We start from the raw sequence: 19,833 nt of genomic DNA on the forward strand, positions 1-19,833 counted from the left end.
AAAACTAATAGAAGGGTTTATCTTCCATGCAACTTGGGCAGAGACACTCTGAGAAAGGCCTGTGAACAAACCCCTTCACTTCTCTTCCAGTAAGTGCTCTATGAAGAGTACATGTGTAAAAAGACTGAGTACATCTCTTTGGAGATTCTGCACTGTCTTGTATAACATACTTAAATTGACTTCCTGTCCACTGCATTTGGCTTTTGCATCAGTCATTTGTAAGCAGAATTTATCTGACGAGCACCAGAAGGCTGCATGTAAATTGTTGGCAACAAAGTTTGCAGGAGAAAAAAAAAAGAAAAGAAAAAAAGCTCTTCTTTCAAAACCCCTTAAAATAAATTACATTATGTAAGAAATCTGGTAGCAGTTGCAGAAAATAAGACAAGCTGCAAAAAGTCATGACACAACACATTTGGTCTTACATAACACATTCTGCAATGTAACGAACGAGCAGACACGTCACAACAATGATGCTAAAACTATTTCACGCAAGCAGTTTTCACTTCATGAAATAAATCATTAAATTACGCCCATTAAGGCAGTGGTTTCCAAACTTTTTCTGCAGGGCCCCCTTGTCATCGACTACGATAATGTCGAGCTCCCCCTCCACATAAACCAAGGAAACATACTAAGAAATGTGTCTTTAGTTTTAGTGTCTGTATTGTAAGAAACTATAATTAAAACCGTGTCAGTATTATTGTCCATTCTTCTGCTTTCGTGTCAAACACTACTACTACTTTAGATGAGGGGAGTTTTCTATGAGACAATGCTGCTTTAGTAAAAACAACTTTGCTAAATATGATAGTTGGATACTTGATTTCTGAAGTAACCTGCAGGCTGTTCTTTGTGTTCAGGATGAAAAGTCTACAAGTGGTGGTATAACTTGTTTGGCTTCGTACTTCATGATATTAAATGATACTATTTTGGTCCATGCAAAAGACTATGGTCTCATTATTGCCCACCATTGGTTATTGTTATTACTGGTCAAGCTAGGACATATATACTCCATCATAGTTTGCTTTTTTTTTTTTATTTCTTGAAGTCTCTTTTGTTGATTTATCATCGTTTACAATGATATTTTTACAAATTTATCCAGTGTAAAAACTCCCATGTTTTATTTTGCCTTGCTGCGCCCCCCTGTGATTACTCTGGGCCCCCCAGTTTGGGAACCACTGCATTAAGGTCTTATTCTTCTGCAATGTTAAACAGTTTAGAAACAAGGAAAAATGTTGCTGAAGAAGCTGAGAACAAGTTGTTAACCCATTTCAAGACCGATTACCTGGGATGACCATAGATGCTTCAGCCTCCACATTCTCCTGTTTCCACGGACCCTTGTTAAACTCCTTTTCCCTCAAAGAAACCTCATAGGTCTTCACATGACGTCCCTGGGGGTCCTATGAGGTAAAGTTTCTTAAATTAGGACAAAAATGTAAAAAATGTGGACGGCAATTCTTGAAAAGTAAGGGTGGCGACTGCACAAATCTCAGCTCTGAAGGACAAAGTCACAACAACGTGCCGTTCTTTCAACCGCACCTGATAGATGAAGCAAATAGTTGGGGCTTGGCAGCCGTACAGGAAGTGAACGTCGATGATTTGCAGCTCCTCCAGTCTGATGTTGAAAGCCTTGAGCTCACGGTTGTCACGGTCCAATGGGATCACCTTGAAAAGCCCGTCATACAGCCTAAGACCAATCATGCGACACTCTGGATCTACAATTCCAATAATCCCCGTCTCTGATGATCGGCCAATGCGATCCTGAAAAAAAGAGAAAAAAAAACAGGTTTAGAAATTTGGTGGTACTTTTTGTGTTTTCTACATGGGTAGTTGATTTCAAACAGGTGTAAAACCCCACAGCCAACTGCACCTGAACGTTGCCGTGGGCGCGGGTGATGATGTCAATGCTCTCCCCATTCTGTTTGTATTCGAGGATGCAGGCATTGTACTTGGATGTGAGAATAAAAAGCAAGTCCTTGCTTTCACCCTGAAAAAGATCAAAAGTATTTAAGTTTTTGTAAAAGATATTTTAACAGGCTCAAATGTAAAAACTGCTTCTGGTTTGAAGAGCCTCTACAAACATTATTAGTACAAACAACCTTTAAAAAAAACTTTGTTTCCTAAATGTATTTCATGTAATAAAATCATGGTATCGCTATATAGATTCAGGTATGGATTGTATTTGTCAGCCTGCTGATGTGAAACCTTCTCCTCCCATGATTAAAGATAACAGAAAAAAATAAAACATTTTAATAAAAACATATAAAATTATGAAAACATATAAAAAACATATTTATAGGGCCATCAAAAACAGAAGCAGATCTCCACTTCCTCTGACAAACCCTTAGGTTTTCAAAATTAGAAAAACAATTTGACCCTTTTACCAGCTATTTGCACAACACCGACAGTACCTTAGGTCGGAAGAGCTCCATGACAGCAATTCTGCCATACATGCCTACTTCTTTGACGGGTCTGAGCCCCTCTGCTGTGACCACATAGATCTCCAAACGTGTATTTTTGGCAATGAGCAGATTAAGATCTTCTGCAGAGGTGAAATGACCTGTAGACAAAGCAGCGTTTAAAATATGTTAATTGCACTATTGTTTTGGTGGAGTGGTGCAGAGAAAGTAAAGAAAATAAATAAAAACAAATAAAATATCAACTATTTGTGTGTGAGATTATCATTGTGCATCCACTTTGTTTAAAAAATACATGATACGTTCCCTTTAACTGAGTGCACTGCGTGTGGCTGTGAGGACACATGTACAATGATGTTAAAACAAGTTGGAAGAAGTGTCAAGAGTGACGTGTAATACTTTTTTTTTTTTTTTTTTAAAGTATCAGCAAGAATGAAAGGAAAGGTGTACAAGATAATGATGATGTTGTACGGTTTGGAAACACTGGCCCTGAGATAAAAGCAGAAGGTAGAACTACTGGTAGCAGATTAAAATGTTGAGGGTTTTTTTTTGGAAGTGATACCATAAAATCCAGAATGACTACATCACACGAGCAACACGTTAAAAGTTTTAGAGATAAAGTCAGAGAGGCCGAGTATGATGGTTTGTGCATGCATAGAGGAGCGATAGCAAATATATAGCTCAGAAGGATGCTTAGGCAGGAGGCTTAGAGGAAGACTAAAGAGGAAAATTGTGGATGTAGTAAAAGACAATAAGAGATAAAGATGCAAATGGTTAGATGGAGATGATGACTGCGATGGCAACCCCTGAAGAGACCATCCAAAACAGAAAAGAAGATAATCATTGTAAAGGACATTTTCAAACATAAACTACCTTAACCTTGTCCATTATGTAATTAATCAAAGTAATAATAATAATAATAATAATAATAATAATAATAATAATTCCAAATCGTTATTACATTATAATTGACCACAAAATTGTGAAAATTATATCACCTAATTAATATATTAATCAGGTTCTGTTCACAAAAAGCTGGGACAACTAATAATGCTAGCAGTATACTTTAAGTTTGGCAGTGATTCAACAGGAAAGATAAATACAAGTCAAAATATTAACTGGCATTTTGTAAGGGAGAAAAAAAAGTTGCTCTTTGGAGTTGTTAAAATGAGAAATTACTGCTATTAGACTTAAATAAATCAATAATTGCACATGCCACTGACAGAAAAAGTTAGTTTTCTTAGGTTAAAATCCAAACATAAAAAAAGAAAGAAAAAAGAAACAGATCATATATGCATTTTAAAAAGATAATGTGAAATGAAAGCTCCTGTTAAACTGTGCAGTTGTAATTTCTATGTTTAGCCATAAAGTTTTTGGGGAAAATTGTTTACACATTTAGTCGTGTAGCAACAGATTCGCGGTCTTTAAGATGATTCTGTAAAACCATCTAAGCCCGATTGCTGTATCAGCTTTCATGAGGCTTATGCGAGTTAGATGAAACGACAACCTTTATACGATCAGGCATTTGTAAATCAGATAAATGTGATGTGGTGTAGGTCATTAGAAGGAAACGCATTTCGATATGCGTTCATTTATAACCAGAAAAACAACTATCGTTGCATTCAAAAGGACAAACAAACAAAACAAAAACACTGACCCAATCAACCTTATAACATGCAAAATATCCATGTGTGCTACCATGTACATTCACACAACTACACAACGTCTTGCAAGTAAATGTTTAAGTTTGCAAAGCAGCTAGCTGCGACCACAGGCCCGTGTGAAGCACTTTTGGTTGTAGCGCGGGAGCTCAGCTAGCACGCAGGTGGTGAATGTTTCATCGTTGCAAAAACTGCAACAACTAGCGGTTATTTACCTGTGATGCATGCGTTAACCGCCGTAGGTTTCTGCGCTGTTACCACGTAGTTGTACGACATTTTAACGACAACAAAACACAAACACCAGACTAGTGTTTTAATTTCACACAAGTGACAAAATCATTGATAATAAAACTCCCGGAAGCAGTTAGCCTAGCAGTTTAGGTCAACGGCAAGCGCATTTTTTTTTTTAGTTGGAGCGCCCTCTGTGTTGTGGAGGAGATGTTGCATGGTAAGTGTTTTTTTTTTCCACTCTTTTATTTATTTTATTTATTTATTTGCAAAATATAAAACCATAGATCTAAGAAAAAGGAAAAAGACAACAAGAAAACCGATTGTGCGGGTGAGATAAAAACACCTTATAGGGTTATGAGATATCTCACCTTAACATTAAAAAAAAAAAAAAAAATATATATATATATATATATATATATATATATATATATAATACAAAAACATTACACATATAATTTAAAAAAACAGAAAATAGAATCAGACATGCAATAATATCAAAACATACAATAAACTATAAAGATAAAAATACCGTAATGAATTAGCTTCCTTGTAAATGTGTGCACATGAAAGAAAAAGAGAAAATGTTTGCATGTGGGTGTGTGTGTATGTGTGTGTGTGTGTGAGTAGTGATTGTGTAAATCAAAAGTAAATCCACAGTAAATAGAATAATACATTCAGAAATATGACACTGCATTCAGAGATCATTAAAACACCACCAGTCAAATGTTTGTTTCATTTGCATCTAGACTTTCCAATTTTAATAATATAGAGAAGCCACATATTCTTTTAAATTGTATTTAAATGCTGATAAGGATCGAGAGATATTTACCACGTATTGATGACAATTCCACAGCTCTGCACCACGATACTTCAATAAAAATGTACCTCTTGTTGAGAGATTCATTGGCAGATGGAAATTATCTGCTTGCCTGGTACACTGTCTGTACACTGGTATAGTGTCCGTACCATATTAGAATTCAAAATGAAAAAATGATCAAAACACCTAGGCAAAAGATCTCTCCTGAATCTAGTTTTATAAACAAAAACACAAATTTGAATTGTGTTTATATAATAAATTTTTAATAAGTTAAGTTTATGATATAGAGGCGAAGAATGAACCCATGCATTTGAGAGTGTGATGCTTCTGACAAATCTTTTTTGTAACATACAAATGTTTCTCAAGATCAGAATGGTAGGTAGAAACCCATACAATATTACAGTAGCTAATATATGGAAAAATGAGACTATAATATAAAGTAATAAGACAATACGTATTTAAAAATTTACAAATTTTCTTAAATTACCAAAGGATTTCAGGATGTTTGTATAAACATGGTTAATATGTGATTTCCAACAAAGTTTATCATCAACTAACACTCCTAGAAATTTCACAACTTTTACCTGCTTAACCACATTTTTATTAACAGGTAGGGAAGAACTTCCTAGATTATATTTTCTCTTGTCACTGAAGATCATAAAATTTGATTTCTTTACATTCAAGGACAGTTTGTTTATTTTAAATCAGTCAGAGAAATCCTTAAGACCACTTCCTTAAGCCTCACTTATAAGGCAATCAAAGTTTCTATTTGACCACTAAATTTGTGCCATCTGCAAAAAGAACGGGTAGAACACTTGTAACAGGTTTGCTTTTAAACTCAATTTATTTCCAAAATGCGAATGTAAAACCATTCATCCACCCAAGCAGACAGCAAAATAAATAAAAATTATAAAACAATGTGTAACTTGTTTATGAAAAATGAATAACTCAAATGGGAAAATCAAATAAGGCAAACAACTTTTTTTTTTTTTTTCCAGATGAACATGTTTATTATGCATTGACTGTATTAGGCCGCTCAAAAAAGATTAAGTTCCTGCATAGTTAGTAAAATGTTTGACAGCATTTCTGTTGATTCATTAGACTCCTATTGTATCTTATTTTGTTTGTTTGTTTGTTTGTTTATTAATCATCTAAACGACAGTTTAATATTTTCCAAGGCTCTTTGAATGAACCACCCAGAGTGTCGCCATGGAGACGAGCCTCTGCGTCTCAGACATTAACTGAAAGTAACTGCAGACGTCGTTTAACAAACAGTCGGTTATTATTAAACTCGACGGTGGAGAGATCTGACAAAACTGTTGAAAAAAACCTCGCCCTAAAAACAAATGGGATGGACGGAAATCACCCGGTAAAGTTAAATTATGTTTTAAGAAAGTAAACCAACAGGAACTTAGCAAACATTCCCCTCAACGTCATAGCCAGTTTGGGAAACTCATCACAGTTGCATACCTCTGCTTAATGTGCACCGTCAAATGTGGCAAAACGAAGCGCAGCTTACTAAAATTAACTTATTCTATGATGTCTTTTTTGGTTTAGGGTTAGGGGAACAGCTTGGGTTAGGCTTAATTGGTATGCTGTTTCGAAATAAAAGCCTAAAGTGACAGATAAACCTATAACTGTACTTGTGGTATGCTACACCGCCGACTAAACACCAGCAGCATCAGCAACAATTGTCAAGTTCTTGCAGTCTGTTGTGTTTTTGACAAGGTTTCTCATTATTTATTAATATTTTCTCCTGTGACTGTTATTTACAGTTTCATAACTTGTGTCGTCTAATTCTGTATCCCCCCATTTTTTAAATAGACCCGTCTGTGACGAGAGTCATATATTTTACGAGGGTCTTTGAACATACCACGAACATAGACAGTCGCCATGGAAACAAGCTTCTGTGTTTCTGTGGTTATTTATTAAACAAAACGAGTGAAGGGTTTTGAAAAATCAATGGACAGGTCGTATGGCTTACTGAATTGGAACTACAGTTTATGAGAAGTTTGTATGGAAAAGACTGTGTAACTCAGGTTTAACACCGTTTAGCCAGTCAGTATTACTTGAGAGTTATATCACGCTTGTTTTAGGGGTAAAATGACAACTTTGAAAATGATACCAATTTGAACTGAAATACAAATTATGTTGATTAAATCATTGACTGACATTTCTCTAACATAGCTTTATGTAAAAACTTGTTGCAAACTATGGGATGAAACAGAGCATAGATGAGAAGTCTGCTTGTATTTGGAATAGCATAAACCTTTAGCTATATGTAATGAAAACAAAGGAAATATTTATTTTAAAAATGTATTCAACGTATGAGATAAATTGATACATATTCTTAATAATTTGATTGCAGTCAATATCCCAGAATATTAAAAGCTTATGTGATATTTTATTTGATAATTTCACAACTGACAAATTTTCGATGAACATCACTGAAGGAAGCACAAAAATAAATGTCACTGAGGGAAGGAAAAGAATGAAAAATTATCTATACATAGACATTTTATTGTGTCAATATAATTAGCCTACAATTTAAGCCAAATTTATGATAAAAAAATTAAATAAAATGTAATAAACTGTAAATGCATCACATCATTTGGCCCCCTTTTATTTAACAGCTTTCCCCAGATGTCTGTGCCAGTGTCCCAGATTCAGTTCTGTCTGAGGCTGAACTCTCCACCTCCAACCTCCTGAAAGTCACAGTGGAGTCAGCCTACTCTGTCCCCGATGCATGGCCGCTGCCTTCAGGCACTGCTCCCAGCCCCTTCACTTACACTGCTGCTCTTGAGGTTCCTCTTACTGCAGAAGTGAGTTTTATGTTTTCTTCTTTTTGTAGTCTCTTGGGGCTTTTCTTATTAAGTAGCTTTGACTGTCACGCAGGATTTCTTGCATAACCCTAATACCAAATTTGGATGTCTAAACAGCTCGGGTGTGTTATTGTTCTGTCACCCAGCAAGATCAGATACTTATGTTCTGCGAAGGGCAGCTGAGAGCAAGCAGACAAAGGGAACTCAAGAACCAACAAGGGAAGAGGCTCCACCAAACCACAGCAGTACCTGGTAACTGCCCCCTGCCAGGAGCCCTCTTCCAGCCAGAGCTCATCGACAAAGAGGATGGGGAACTGACTAGCTCAGAGGTAACCAAAACTGCAGCTTGTATGTGTAGGCAAATGTGTTAGCTGTAAATAAATACCTTTCATTTGCCAAAATGTGGCCAGACTTGTAGCTAATGCCAATGTGGAATCTGGATTAGCTGGTGACTAATTATATATATCTGTCACTATAGAAGATGGGAGCATGGTCAGTTACATGGTTGGAGATGTAAATGTTCCCACAGGACCGGGCATTTCGTATTGAGGCAGAGATGACGAAGAACAGGGTGAGCTGGGATGCTGAGATTAGCTGTTCGCTGGATAAAGGAGGAACATCAAGGTGAGCTGCATATACAGCCCACTGCTCTACAAATGATTATCCTCTTTGTTGGCAAGTGAATCTGCAAAAGGAATATCAGTCAGTAGTATCTTAATAGTATGCTGCATGCACAATTATTTCCAGGTGTATTTGTGCAGTGAAAGAGGATGTCATGTAGCGTCAAGCCAGATATTTATTTCTATATTGATATTCAGTAAAAGAGAGAGAAGCTAAAAGTTAAAAGTGTATAAAATATACTTTATAAGGGAAATTTGATTTGATTTGATATATATAAAAAAAACGTATTTCCTCACAACAAATACTGGCAAACAAGGGGGTGCTTATTGGAAAAACCCGGGCAGGTAATTAAGGTGTGTGTAAATAATACTATTATTTCAGGCTGCGACAGAGGATCAATGAGAGTAGACTGTGGCCAGTGGAGATTATGAGGTCGATGGTTCCGCTGGCAAAGGTTTGTCATATTTTCTAGCCCCTTGTCAGTCCTCTATTGGTCCTGCAGTGTTAGCTGTCTAGTCTTGAGTGATTGTAATTAAGTTAGCGAAAGCGAATGAGAGGCTTGAGAAGAGCCTCTGATGAATAGTTCACCTTCTTAAGTTCATGTACCATGCCAAATGCTTTTATAGCTTAAAGACAGATGACAGGATCACACATTCATCCAGTCATTGGCAGCAATTATTTGGTGTAATTGTTCTTGTGTGTTTATATAGTTAGGTGATGAGAACGTAGAGCTCCCGTTCCATGGTGTGGCATTTGTGGACGTGGGGCGGTTGTTGTATCCTGGAGTCAGCCGCATCAGAGGAGCGTACAGCGTTCAGCCCTACTACGAGGCTGTGTTGCTGAGCAAGGTCATACAAAAAGCAAAAAGAACCTATTTGCTTTCATATTTCTCTTCTATAGTTTTAGTTCAGACATGGAATGTTTTATACAAAACTCAATTTCATCTGTATTTTACTGGAGAACCTTCTAGATTTTTTTGTCCTCTACGAGCAGACTTTCCAAAGTGTTTTTTTATTTATTTATTTTTTATATTTGTTGTCTCCATATGTTAAGTATTGGTTGTAAGCTTTAAAATAAGTCGCATTTTTTGTGGGTAATTTATTTAACAAAGTACTCGACCGAAAACAGACATTAAGTCATCTTGGAAGGCAAGTTGTAACATTAATTAAAGAATAGTGAACGGGCTGAATAGGTGTAAGGTATGCTAACTCTATGAAGCTACACAAAAAATAAACATGAACAGAAAAGGTGTCCAGTGTTTATGTAACATAAACAGTTTTACATAATGATAGCCTAAAGAACAAAACAAGTGTACCTTTACTGTAATTAATAACACGCAATTTCACTCCACATCAATAAATTCATTGAATTCTTCGTCCTCTGTGTCACTTCTGAACAACTCTGCAAACTCCGTGTGGAGACGTAACTCCACCGTTGACAAGCCTCTCCCTGCAGCACATTGTTGAAGCACCCACTGGTGAACTCCTTCCTCTAGCTGTGGCCATCTAGCTTTGAGCCTGCAATTAGCTTTTTTTTTGTTTTGTTTTCTTCATCACAGTAAGAGTAGCCTCCGCTTTACGCCAGTCCCCAACAAGTTTTTCACTTACTCCAGCTTTCTATCTACTGCTCGGTTAGTGTTTTTCACTGCAAATTTCACTACTTGCAGCTTGTAGTCTGCAGAATATGATTTTCTTTTAGAAGGGGCATTTGTGTTCAGTTGTTCTCAGTTGTCTTTCTAAGCTAATGTTTACTGTTTAAATTTTTAGTTGTTAAAGAGTAGTAGATATCTGTGCATAAGTCTAGAGTGCCTTCTTGTTGCTGTCTGTGAAACTACACATATTTTTTTATGTATAAGTCACTCCGGAATATAAGTCGCAGGAACAGCTAACCTATGAAAATAAACCTATAACTTATAGTCCGGAGAATACGGTAAATACGTTACTGAAAATCTTTCTAAATACATAGAATAGTTGTCCAGCTGTTTGTTTTGTTAAGACTGTCTGAACTGAGATTGTCAATCTTGCATTCAAAGGCTAAACGAAGTGTCAGTGTGATAAAGAAGCAGGCAAAGATAGCAGCCAACCAGGCCAAAGCTCAAGTCACTTCTGCTGGAACTCCCAAAAAAGGAGGGAAGAACTACGATGCGAGCAACAAAGGTGTCCGGGACAAAGAGCCAGGCAAAGAGGTCAGACATGTATTAAGAATTAGAAAAGATTATTATTAACAGCTGCTCAGACAAGAAACAAGTATCTCAAAATATTGCATATTTGAGTTTTGTTTGATAAAAAACCTTACAAAACGAGCCTTTCACCTCTTTCTTAATTCATCACAATTTCAGTGAGTATTGTAAAATGTGAATCCTTTCATTTATTTTCTTTCATATGCCAGCAAACTGTCAATCAGAGCAGAACGAATGTAGCTGATGGCACCAAAAACCTGGCAGAAGCTGACCCAAAAGTCAATGCTGAGGGAAATGTAAGCTTCCACTGAACAACGTCACAGCTCTGCTTACACAAACATAACGATTACCATTTACTGCAAACAAGTTTGCCAATGTTAAATGTCTTTGTTAATAACAGATGTACACAGAGGCCAGAACCTATATTGTCATTGATATAGCCTTGGAGAAACCGCTGATACCTAAAATATCTCCAGAGGAGCTGAACAGAAGGTAAAGTCTTACATAATATATTACATAAATCATGTGGTGATGAGAGTTGAGTCAGACTTCTTACAATAACATTCAATATGATATGAATCTTTTAAAAGGTAACTAGTTCATAAAAAGTTTAGTCTTCTGAAAAAACTTACTCTTTAGTAATACTGCGTGCAATTACTAGTGGAAGTTAAACAGGATTTGCCAAAATAACCAACAACAAAATCCTTTATTTCCTTTTGACTGGCAGCTTTACCAGAATAGATCTGATGTTGTGGCACCAGAATTATTCTTTTCACCCTTTCCCTGTTTGCCTAAAGACATGTGAATATTTGGATAACTTTAATTGTATTTGATTTATTGCCAATTTTTTTTTTGTAGCCTGGTTATGAAAGACACCCGGTTGTACTGTTTGTTACATTTATGAGATGCCTTTAGGGTGCTCTGTTTACACTAAAGCAAAAAGAAATGGTTTTTTTTTTTTTTTTTTTTTCTAAATTACCTACAGAGTAAAAGCGCTGATTCCTCCGAGACCTCCACCTCCAGCAGGTCCTAGCAGAGCAGAAAGAGTAAACATGCACATGGACACACACAAGATAAATAGCACAACCGGGGAGGGCTTCTCACTCCACATTCTGTTGTTCTCCCTGCAGGCAGTGCTGGGCTTCCACAGGCAGGTAGAGAACACAGTGGAAACGATTTCAGAGCAGTATGAGGAATTGTATGGAGCATATTGCATGCTGCCACAAGAACTCAGCCGAGAACAAATGTTGACTGAACTGAGGGGATCCCTGAATGTCTCTGGAAGATATTTTGCCTTCAAGGAGCAGATAAAGGTTAGAACAAAAACTTGAAAGGACTTCATGAAGGTAGTTTTTTCTGCAATGGTGGCTCGCATACCAAAAACACACCACATGAGTTTGTGTGTTTTTGGCAAAATAGCATGCAGTGGTGAGGATTGTACGTGACAAGATGCAGCGGACAGAACCAATCACTGACCCTCAGGAGCTAAAGGAATTTGTGAGCAAGCTGTATGTTTACCTGGTGGATGAGATGCACGTAGCTCTGGACAAGGTAGCAAACATAAACATACTCATGCAGGGCTACAGTGTAAGGACATTACCATCCAGCCACTTTTTATTATTTGATTTGTGTTTTGTTCTTTTTACAATCATCTCCTCTACACCAGATCTACTCCGATGATGTTGAAGAAGACTCCATAGATGAAGTCTCCCTACATTCTTCTCTGCTCAGGCATTTTGCCAGGGAGGCACAGTTTACTGGGAATTATCAGAAAGCTGCTCGGTATTTTCTAGAGGTAGAAAAACAACAGAACTTGCTGAAAGTCAATTATTGACTTGTTTTTGTAGGTTTTTTTTTGTAGCAATTTTTTTGTGATATTAATGATAAGAAGATCAATAAGACAGTCAAGACTGACAGCCAGTTAATTTCCAGATGAGTCCTGATATGTTTTTAGTAAAATCTGATTTGTTTATCTTCAGCTAGTGGTGAGGCATCCTGATGAGCCGTCCTACAAGTGTGAATGGGGAAGCCTGCACATGTTGACTGGAGACTACATGAAGGCGAAAGAGTGTTTTTATGATGCTGTATCTGTCCAGGAAGCTCACCAGCCCAGGTTGGAAATGTTCCAGCTACACTGCACACACAAAATATCTGACAATATGAAAGTTTATGTCAAGCAAATTATTCCACGCATAAAAGAAACAAGTGACCTCTGGTTTGTACAGCTGCATGGTAAAGAATTTATTTCTGCTGTTAATTAACCATTTCCTTTACAGTTATTGCTACCTTTACTCTACCACCTCTTCCTGAAACAAAATATGTAAACTGACTAGCTTTGTATGAATGTGACTGAATCTATAAACTTGTTTATCTTGTAAGTTAACAAAATAATTTGTTTCTCCATCCTGGTCTTCTTCAGCCTGATGATGTGTGGGGTCTTGGCAGTGATGTTTGAGCGTTACAAAGAAGCCCAGATCTTCCTGGAGCGAGCTATTAGTGTTGACCCACCCAGTGTCACAGCCTGGACCCTGCTGGGTGAGATGAATATCAAGACTCCTTCTCGTTGATGTTTACCCCGACTGCTGCTTCTAACACTGTGCTCTCTTCTTATGATTGCTTTTTAAAGTTATTATTATTTACTATTTGTTCTTTTTTCATTTATTCTATTTCTGCATTAGTTAAAAAAAAAAAAAATTGCATCATATGCATAGAATGCATTTTCATATATATATATATATATATATATATATATATATATATATATATATATATATATATATATATATATATATATATATATATATATATATATATATAGGTAGATAGATAGATAGATATGCAGATATATATATATGCATAATACTTTATGCTTTGTATGAGGTATTATAATTTGTGATTGTTAACTTTATAAATCGGTAATATCCACAGAGCCCGGATTAGTGAAACAGTGTGATACATTCTGGGAAATGTGCAGCATAGTTTCAATTTTACATTTCTGGGCCTGCTGTCAAGGTTTGCTCCATGAGAGCCAGAATGAATACATCCTGGCTGAGAGGGCATTTCTGGAGGCCAAAATGCTGCTTTTGGAGGAGGAAGCAAAGAAGCACATTGAAGAGGAGGAGAAAGACAAGGAGGACAAAAACAATGAGAAGGTCCAGCAGCAGGAGGAAGAGACAGTCTTGTCTTCACAGTCTCCTGTTGCTGAGCAAGGTGAAATGAATATTATGATTATTGTCATGATTTAGATTAATTCTTTCAACAAGGAGCACCTGATAATAAACTAGTTTCTGCCTATCTCTAGGGTATTTTTTCATCTTAGTGTATCTACCAGTGATTATAGACCACTGGAGCCAAAGTATCCTGACAGTTTTGATGCTGTTTCTTCCAGACTCAGAGTTACCTAAACAGGATACAGTGCAGCACACAGAGCCTCAGGCACAGAATGACAGCTCTATATCAGCTCCAGCTAAACTCACCTCTACCATTTACACAGAGACGGTCCAGTTCCTGCTGCAGAACAATGCCCTGCAGGTATACAGTTCTTATTGTGATTTACACTCATATGTATCTATAGATAGATAGATAGATAGATAGATATTTGTGGCAATATGTGGGTGTTATTTGGTTTCAGTATTCTGTGTGTTGCTTTGACAGATGGCAGAATATGCTTTGTCCCAGGAGCTGTTGTGTCCTGAAAGTGACCGCAGTGTCTCCTACCTCATTCATCTGGGTCAGTTGCAGCTACTCAAAGGTGAATACTGCAATGCTGCAGCCACCCTGAAGGAAGCACTGTCTCTCAGAGATCAGGTACTCCATTGCATTAAGACTGGACAGAGAATGTCACATGTAGTTTGGTGTTTTGTGTGTGAGCTGTAATTTAACACATCGACTTCTGCAAGTATTTGCATCCTGGCCCTTTTCTAATCTGAGCTTGTAAAGACACCAGTCTTCTGCAACTATCTGCAGTATAAAGCATGTTTTTTTCTGTTTTTTTAAAAAAAATTTTTATCGTCAATATATATTTCAAACAATATGTGCTGATGTTACATTTACAAAGGATATTTCTAATTTTTGAAAATGATAATTACCTACAAAACCACATTCTGTATTCCTTGCCACCCTATCAACATGTATGGGGGAAATACATGCTGCAAACTTGCATTAAAATGGTGTTTAAAATATTCTTGTAACAATTTAATGTAAATGCTCCATAAAACAAAATGCTCCTCACTTGTAAAAATTTACTTTCATTGGCTCAGTGTTCCTCAACAACAGCCTTTGGTTTTCTTGGTAAGCTACCTGTGTAATAGGAAAATGTTATGGTCCACTGAACACAAATGTTATGCACTTTGGTTGGTTCTGAAAAAGCAAAAATGAATTTTAAAAAAATTCCATTTGAATTTGATAGTATTTAAGAATTTAATAGCTTTTTATGAGTTTTACCAACTCATGGAATTAACCCTTTCGTGCATAGTGGCCAGATAGTGGACACCTATTTACAAGCTTTTTTCCTGCATATTCATGAATGAGGATGGTATTTTTTCAAATAAACCACCTCAGTGAATGTTACTGAGTCATCCAATACAAATAAATATATGATATAGTTTAATATAATGTAAACACACAATCATTGCATATGTCTGTAGAGGTAAAATACTGTATTTAAATAATTGTTGCATTGTTTTTTTTTAACCCATGCATGAAAGGGTTAATCAAACTGGTAAAAGCCAGTCATTAATTCGTTCGTTCTTTCTTCCTGTCTTTTTTTTGTCAAACATTTTTTTATGTCAATGTGACCACGAAGCAGTGGCCAAGTTAAACCAGATTGAACAAGCACCTCTAAAAATCACTAACCTTAAAAATATCCTCTATATTATCCATGCAGGATGCAGATCTCTGGGCTTTGAATGCTCACTGTCACTTCCTACAAGGTGCCCTCACTGAAGCACGTGATAGCTATGAATGGAGTCTGATCTTACAGCAGCAGCCATCAGACTGTCACATCGTCTTCCTCCGCCTGGGATCTATCTACCTCAAGCAGGAAAAGGTCAAATATTCAGAAAATTCTCATTGGACAGTTTACTGTATGTGCTGCTGAATTATCAGGAAATTAAACATAAATGTTACTCATAGGGACAGCTGTTGCCTCCACCTGTATTTTGGAAAAACTTTGTAATAAAGCAGCCTTTAGTTTTCCTATGAAGGATAAATCTGCCAAAATCCTGAGGTATGATTGGGTTCTTCAGCACATTGTGTTTTTCTTAAATTTGCATCGTATGAATGACAAAGTTGCTTTTAAGTATGTGAATTTGTTATTAAGAGCATTGTGCTATGGAAACTATAAATGCACGTTTGATTTGAATGATTTATCAGTATTAAGGATTCCAATTCATAGCTGAGCTGCTGTGTTTTTTTTTTTCCTTGTGTTCCTTTTTTCTTTCAGTTTGAGGAAGCCAAAGTTGTCTACCTGCAAGCTTGTGAGCAGTCTCCGTCTTGCCTGACCTGGCTGGGCCTGGGCACAGCCTGTTACAGGGTAAAATTTCACCTAAAACTAATAATAAACTTTATTAAGTTTTTAAAATCCTTCAGTTTCTTCCTAAAAAAGGTATGTAACAAGTCACCAGGATATTGCATTGGCAGCTGGTCAGAAATAACTGTTTACTTAATCTACAGTGATTATTTTAGCCTGGACTGGTATACATCAGGAGTATCCAGCTCCAGTTGTAGAGGGTTACAACGCTTCATGTTGTAGATGAGCCAATACACCTGATTCAAGTTAAATTCATCTCTTCAACTGCTTGTTGTGAAATTCTAGCCAAGCATGTTGATTCAGATGTGTGACAGCAGAAAACATCCAAAATCTGCTGGACAGCAGCCTCCAGGACCAACGTCTTCTTTCAAAGTTCCTGAATCTGTGAACTACTTGTTGGAAGGTAGACTGAGTAAAATACATGTTTATTTGCCACAACTTGCTCATAGGATGACCAAGCCCAAAAGGTTAATAATGTTTCCTTTAGAGGTTATTGTTTATATCAGCCTCGTGCGTGATGGGAATGGGGGATTGGATCGAAGTCAAGATTCGATGCAATCTCTTGGTTTTCTTTAACCAGGCTATTTATTATGAACTGGCTCGTATGGCTGTGTCTGTAAAGTGCCCTGAGATGACATTGTTGTGAAGTGACGTTGCATACATAGAGCTAAAATGAAACTGAATTGAAGAAATTGAACCCCATCACTGTGTCTCCAAAGAGTTCAACTTTGTATGATTTTTACAGTGAGGTTAAATTCTGCCTTAACATTTTTGTGAACAAAGCCCACATTACTCTTAGAGCTGCAACAGTTTCTGATCTTGCTGATAAAAAGAAGTTGTTGGAAACCTTTTCAATCTTTTATCTTTTTTTAATCTCAGGCTGAACTTGTGTTTGTTTGTGCAGTTGGAAGAGTTGTCTGTAGCTGAGGAAGCTTTGACTGAAGCCAACCATTTAAACACTGAGAATGCAGAAGTGTGGGCTTACCTGTCTTTAATCTGCCTCAGGGTAAGTAATTACATCCACTGTGTGTCCCAGTTCACATTCTGTCTCCTATAAAAAGTTTTAATCCAGACACAATATGAGCCAACAGGTCATATTCTTAGAAATTATGCTATAAGTAATTTCCATTTGGTTACCCAAAGATGAGAGCGCACCTGGTATGATTTTGGTTACATTAGATTCTAAGCTTGTGGATGAATCCATAAACTGTTATAGAGAAATAAACATGTTCATTTTAAGGCACAGAATAAACTCTTGAGTCTAATCAGAAGATAAAGTAATCTATAGTATCTTACATTGCCTTTCTGATTGATCGGCCTTACTGCTGTCTTCAAAAAACTGCCAACTTTTGAATTAATTTCTTCAAAAAGGAAAAGTAAAGTCAGCTTAGCCCTAAGGTAGGTTTGTTCAGAAAAGAACTCTGCTGAACTGGGACATAGTTAAACAAGCATTTGCAGAGCTGGATTAACCATCTGATCATTCTTTGTTTTCAGTCTGGCCGAGAAGAGGAAGCCGAGCAGTTGCTAAAACATGCAACAAAGGTAAGTTTGTCTCATGCTTTTCAATCATTTTGCTTTGAAAGTAAAGAGGGGATAGTTGGTGATTTATAAATAGTTGATAATGCTGTAAAATATGTATTTAATGTCATAGTACAGAAGTAACCAATTAGATATTCTAGAGTAGTTTTAAATGATTTTTTTATTTAGTTGTTAAAATCATCTGATAATTAAAGTTTAACTCCACCCTGACTGGCCTTGCTGTAGCAGCGTGAGAGTTTTTGGTTGCACAGGATTTATTATCCTAATTGTCTTACACGGCTGCACCTGTCAAACTGCGGCTAAAAGATATCCCCGGTGAGGCTTACAGAGCTCTGACCAGTCGCATCGTTGGAGCTGACTCGCTCTCTTTTGCATTCAATCCCCTAGATTTTAACCTGAACTTACAGATGTGCTCAAATAAAAATCTTTTTATAAAACTTACATGTTTACACTTGCTGTTAATTTTCTGCTGTATTACTGTTGTATTTATTTATTTTCTTACCGGATGGTTTTCTGAATTTTCTGCTTATAGCTATTCTGGTGATATCCACAAGGGAATAACAGATAGGAAACAGACAAATACATTTTCACATGCAGGCACATCTTAAATCTGCATTTAAGGGGTGACAGCTTGCATAGCTTTATTATTAAAGAAATAAATGTTTCCTCTGTAGTCATGCATGATTAAGTAATAGTTTAACTACCCTCTCAGAAAAACATACTTGTTGTACCTTTGCAATTTATTCCTTGTGAAGACCAGCGTGACCATCTTAAAAGTAGAAAAATGTCTCCCACCAAAGCCCAAAAGGTTAATAATTTTTTTTCTCTATCACACACACACATATGCCAAAACAGGAAGTATGGTTCAGTGTCTAGTTCAGAAATGTCCCCAGGTGAGGGGGTGGGTAAAGCTGGGCTCAGACCAACAACCTTCTGACTGGCAGACAACTGTGCTTCTTTAGCTATAGCCATGGTATGTTAAATCATAAAAAAAAAAAAAAAAACCACACACTTCTAAATTTACATATAAACATCTTTTTCCTTCCTCAAAATTGCACAACTATACAGCCATTTATAATCATCTGCCTTGTCTGTTTAGGGAAACTGTAAAACCTTCACCTATGAAGAATTCTTATTTGACCCTTACTGTCTTTGTTTTATTTTTCTCAACAAAGACTATCTCCTGATACTGCACCCTAACATACCGTTTAATACTTTAGAACATAAATGTAGCTTTCAGGCTCTCAGGTGGGTACAAATAGTGACCATAAGGGTCCAGCTGTGAGACTTTACCCCAGGAAACAAAATATACTCCTACTGTAATCCTATTTCTGACAGTGTACTTTCTGTGAATTGACATCCAATTGGAAAAGGTTTGGGCGGAATTACATTGATTTTAGTTAGAAATCTTTTTAACTGAATAACAATTAACTAGATCTGAATCGGACTGAATTGGACTATTTGTAATTAGACTGACTGGTATATTTAAAATGCTTTCAGGTGACAGAATTAAGAAACAGAATTTAATATTGACAAACACATACAGTTTCAGTAAATAAATAACCTGGCATAATCAAAGATCTGAGGGAATAAATACTACATCCTAGCTAATAAATACTTGTCTTCTTGGTTTACAGTTCAACCTGCAGGACGAATCCCTCCTCAAAGAGATCTGTGAGCTGAAGGATCAGCTTCACTTCAGTCATTTGACATCATGCTTCAAAACCAGCACTGGAGCGGAAGATTAATCATACAATAAAAAACATTTCATAAACACAAAAGAGAAGCTATTGTACAATGTTTTAAAACACATTTTATTATATTTCAAACATGTGTGAAGTGATGAACTGAGTAGTTCAAGTGCACAGAATGAGTTAAGATTTTAGGGAGAGAACACACAGATGTACAAAACAGCTGCAACGTTCCTTTTTTTAAAAACATGTACTGCAACAACAAAACAAAACCAAAAACAGCATGTGGTGACAGGGCAATAAAAAACAAAACAGATAATTTATTAAATTA

The 19,833-nt window shown here is 36.5% G+C and overlaps 2 protein-coding genes across 2 annotated transcripts in view; one reads left to right on the top strand and one right to left on the bottom strand.

Moving 5' to 3' along the window:
• Window positions 1-4,423, bottom strand: part of ddb1 (damage-specific DNA binding protein 1) — a 49,045-nt gene extending 44,622 nt beyond the window's left edge. The window contains exons 1-5 of the mRNA XM_079242634.1: window positions 4,288-4,423; window positions 2,406-2,554; window positions 1,865-1,981; window positions 1,534-1,755; window positions 1,280-1,394 (exon numbers count right to left, since the gene is read on the bottom strand). Of these exons, the coding sequence (XP_079098760.1) occupies window positions 1,280-1,394; window positions 1,534-1,755; window positions 1,865-1,981; window positions 2,406-2,554; window positions 4,288-4,348 (664 nt within the window). The 5' untranslated portion in view covers window positions 4,349-4,423. The remainder of the gene's footprint in view (window positions 1-1,279; window positions 1,395-1,533; window positions 1,756-1,864; window positions 1,982-2,405; window positions 2,555-4,287) is intronic.
• Window positions 4,424-6,471: 2,048 nt separating this feature from the next.
• On the top strand, window positions 6,472-19,559 carry cfap70 (cilia and flagella associated protein 70; the record flags this gene model as incomplete). The annotated part of the gene is made up of 23 exons (XM_079264647.1): window positions 6,472-6,489; window positions 7,754-7,942; window positions 8,089-8,271; window positions 8,472-8,566; window positions 8,945-9,017; window positions 9,274-9,411; window positions 10,596-10,748; window positions 10,952-11,038; window positions 11,143-11,234; window positions 11,728-11,788; window positions 11,873-12,055; window positions 12,162-12,293; window positions 12,409-12,537; window positions 12,722-12,855; window positions 13,162-13,277; window positions 13,755-13,952; window positions 14,131-14,273; window positions 14,397-14,549; window positions 15,628-15,789; window positions 16,186-16,275; window positions 17,177-17,278; window positions 17,767-17,814; window positions 19,449-19,559. The coding sequence occupies 23 exons, from the start codon at window positions 6,472-6,474 to the stop codon at window positions 19,557-19,559; spliced, it is 2,790 nt and encodes a 929-aa protein (XP_079120773.1).
• Between the last annotated feature and the right edge of the window lie 274 nt (window positions 19,560-19,833).

The sequence above is a fragment of the Telmatherina bonti genome, assembly GCF_933228915.1.
Source record: "Telmatherina bonti genome assembly, chromosome: 1".
Classification (NCBI taxonomy): domain Eukaryota; kingdom Metazoa; phylum Chordata; class Actinopteri; order Atheriniformes; family Telmatherinidae; genus Telmatherina; species Telmatherina bonti.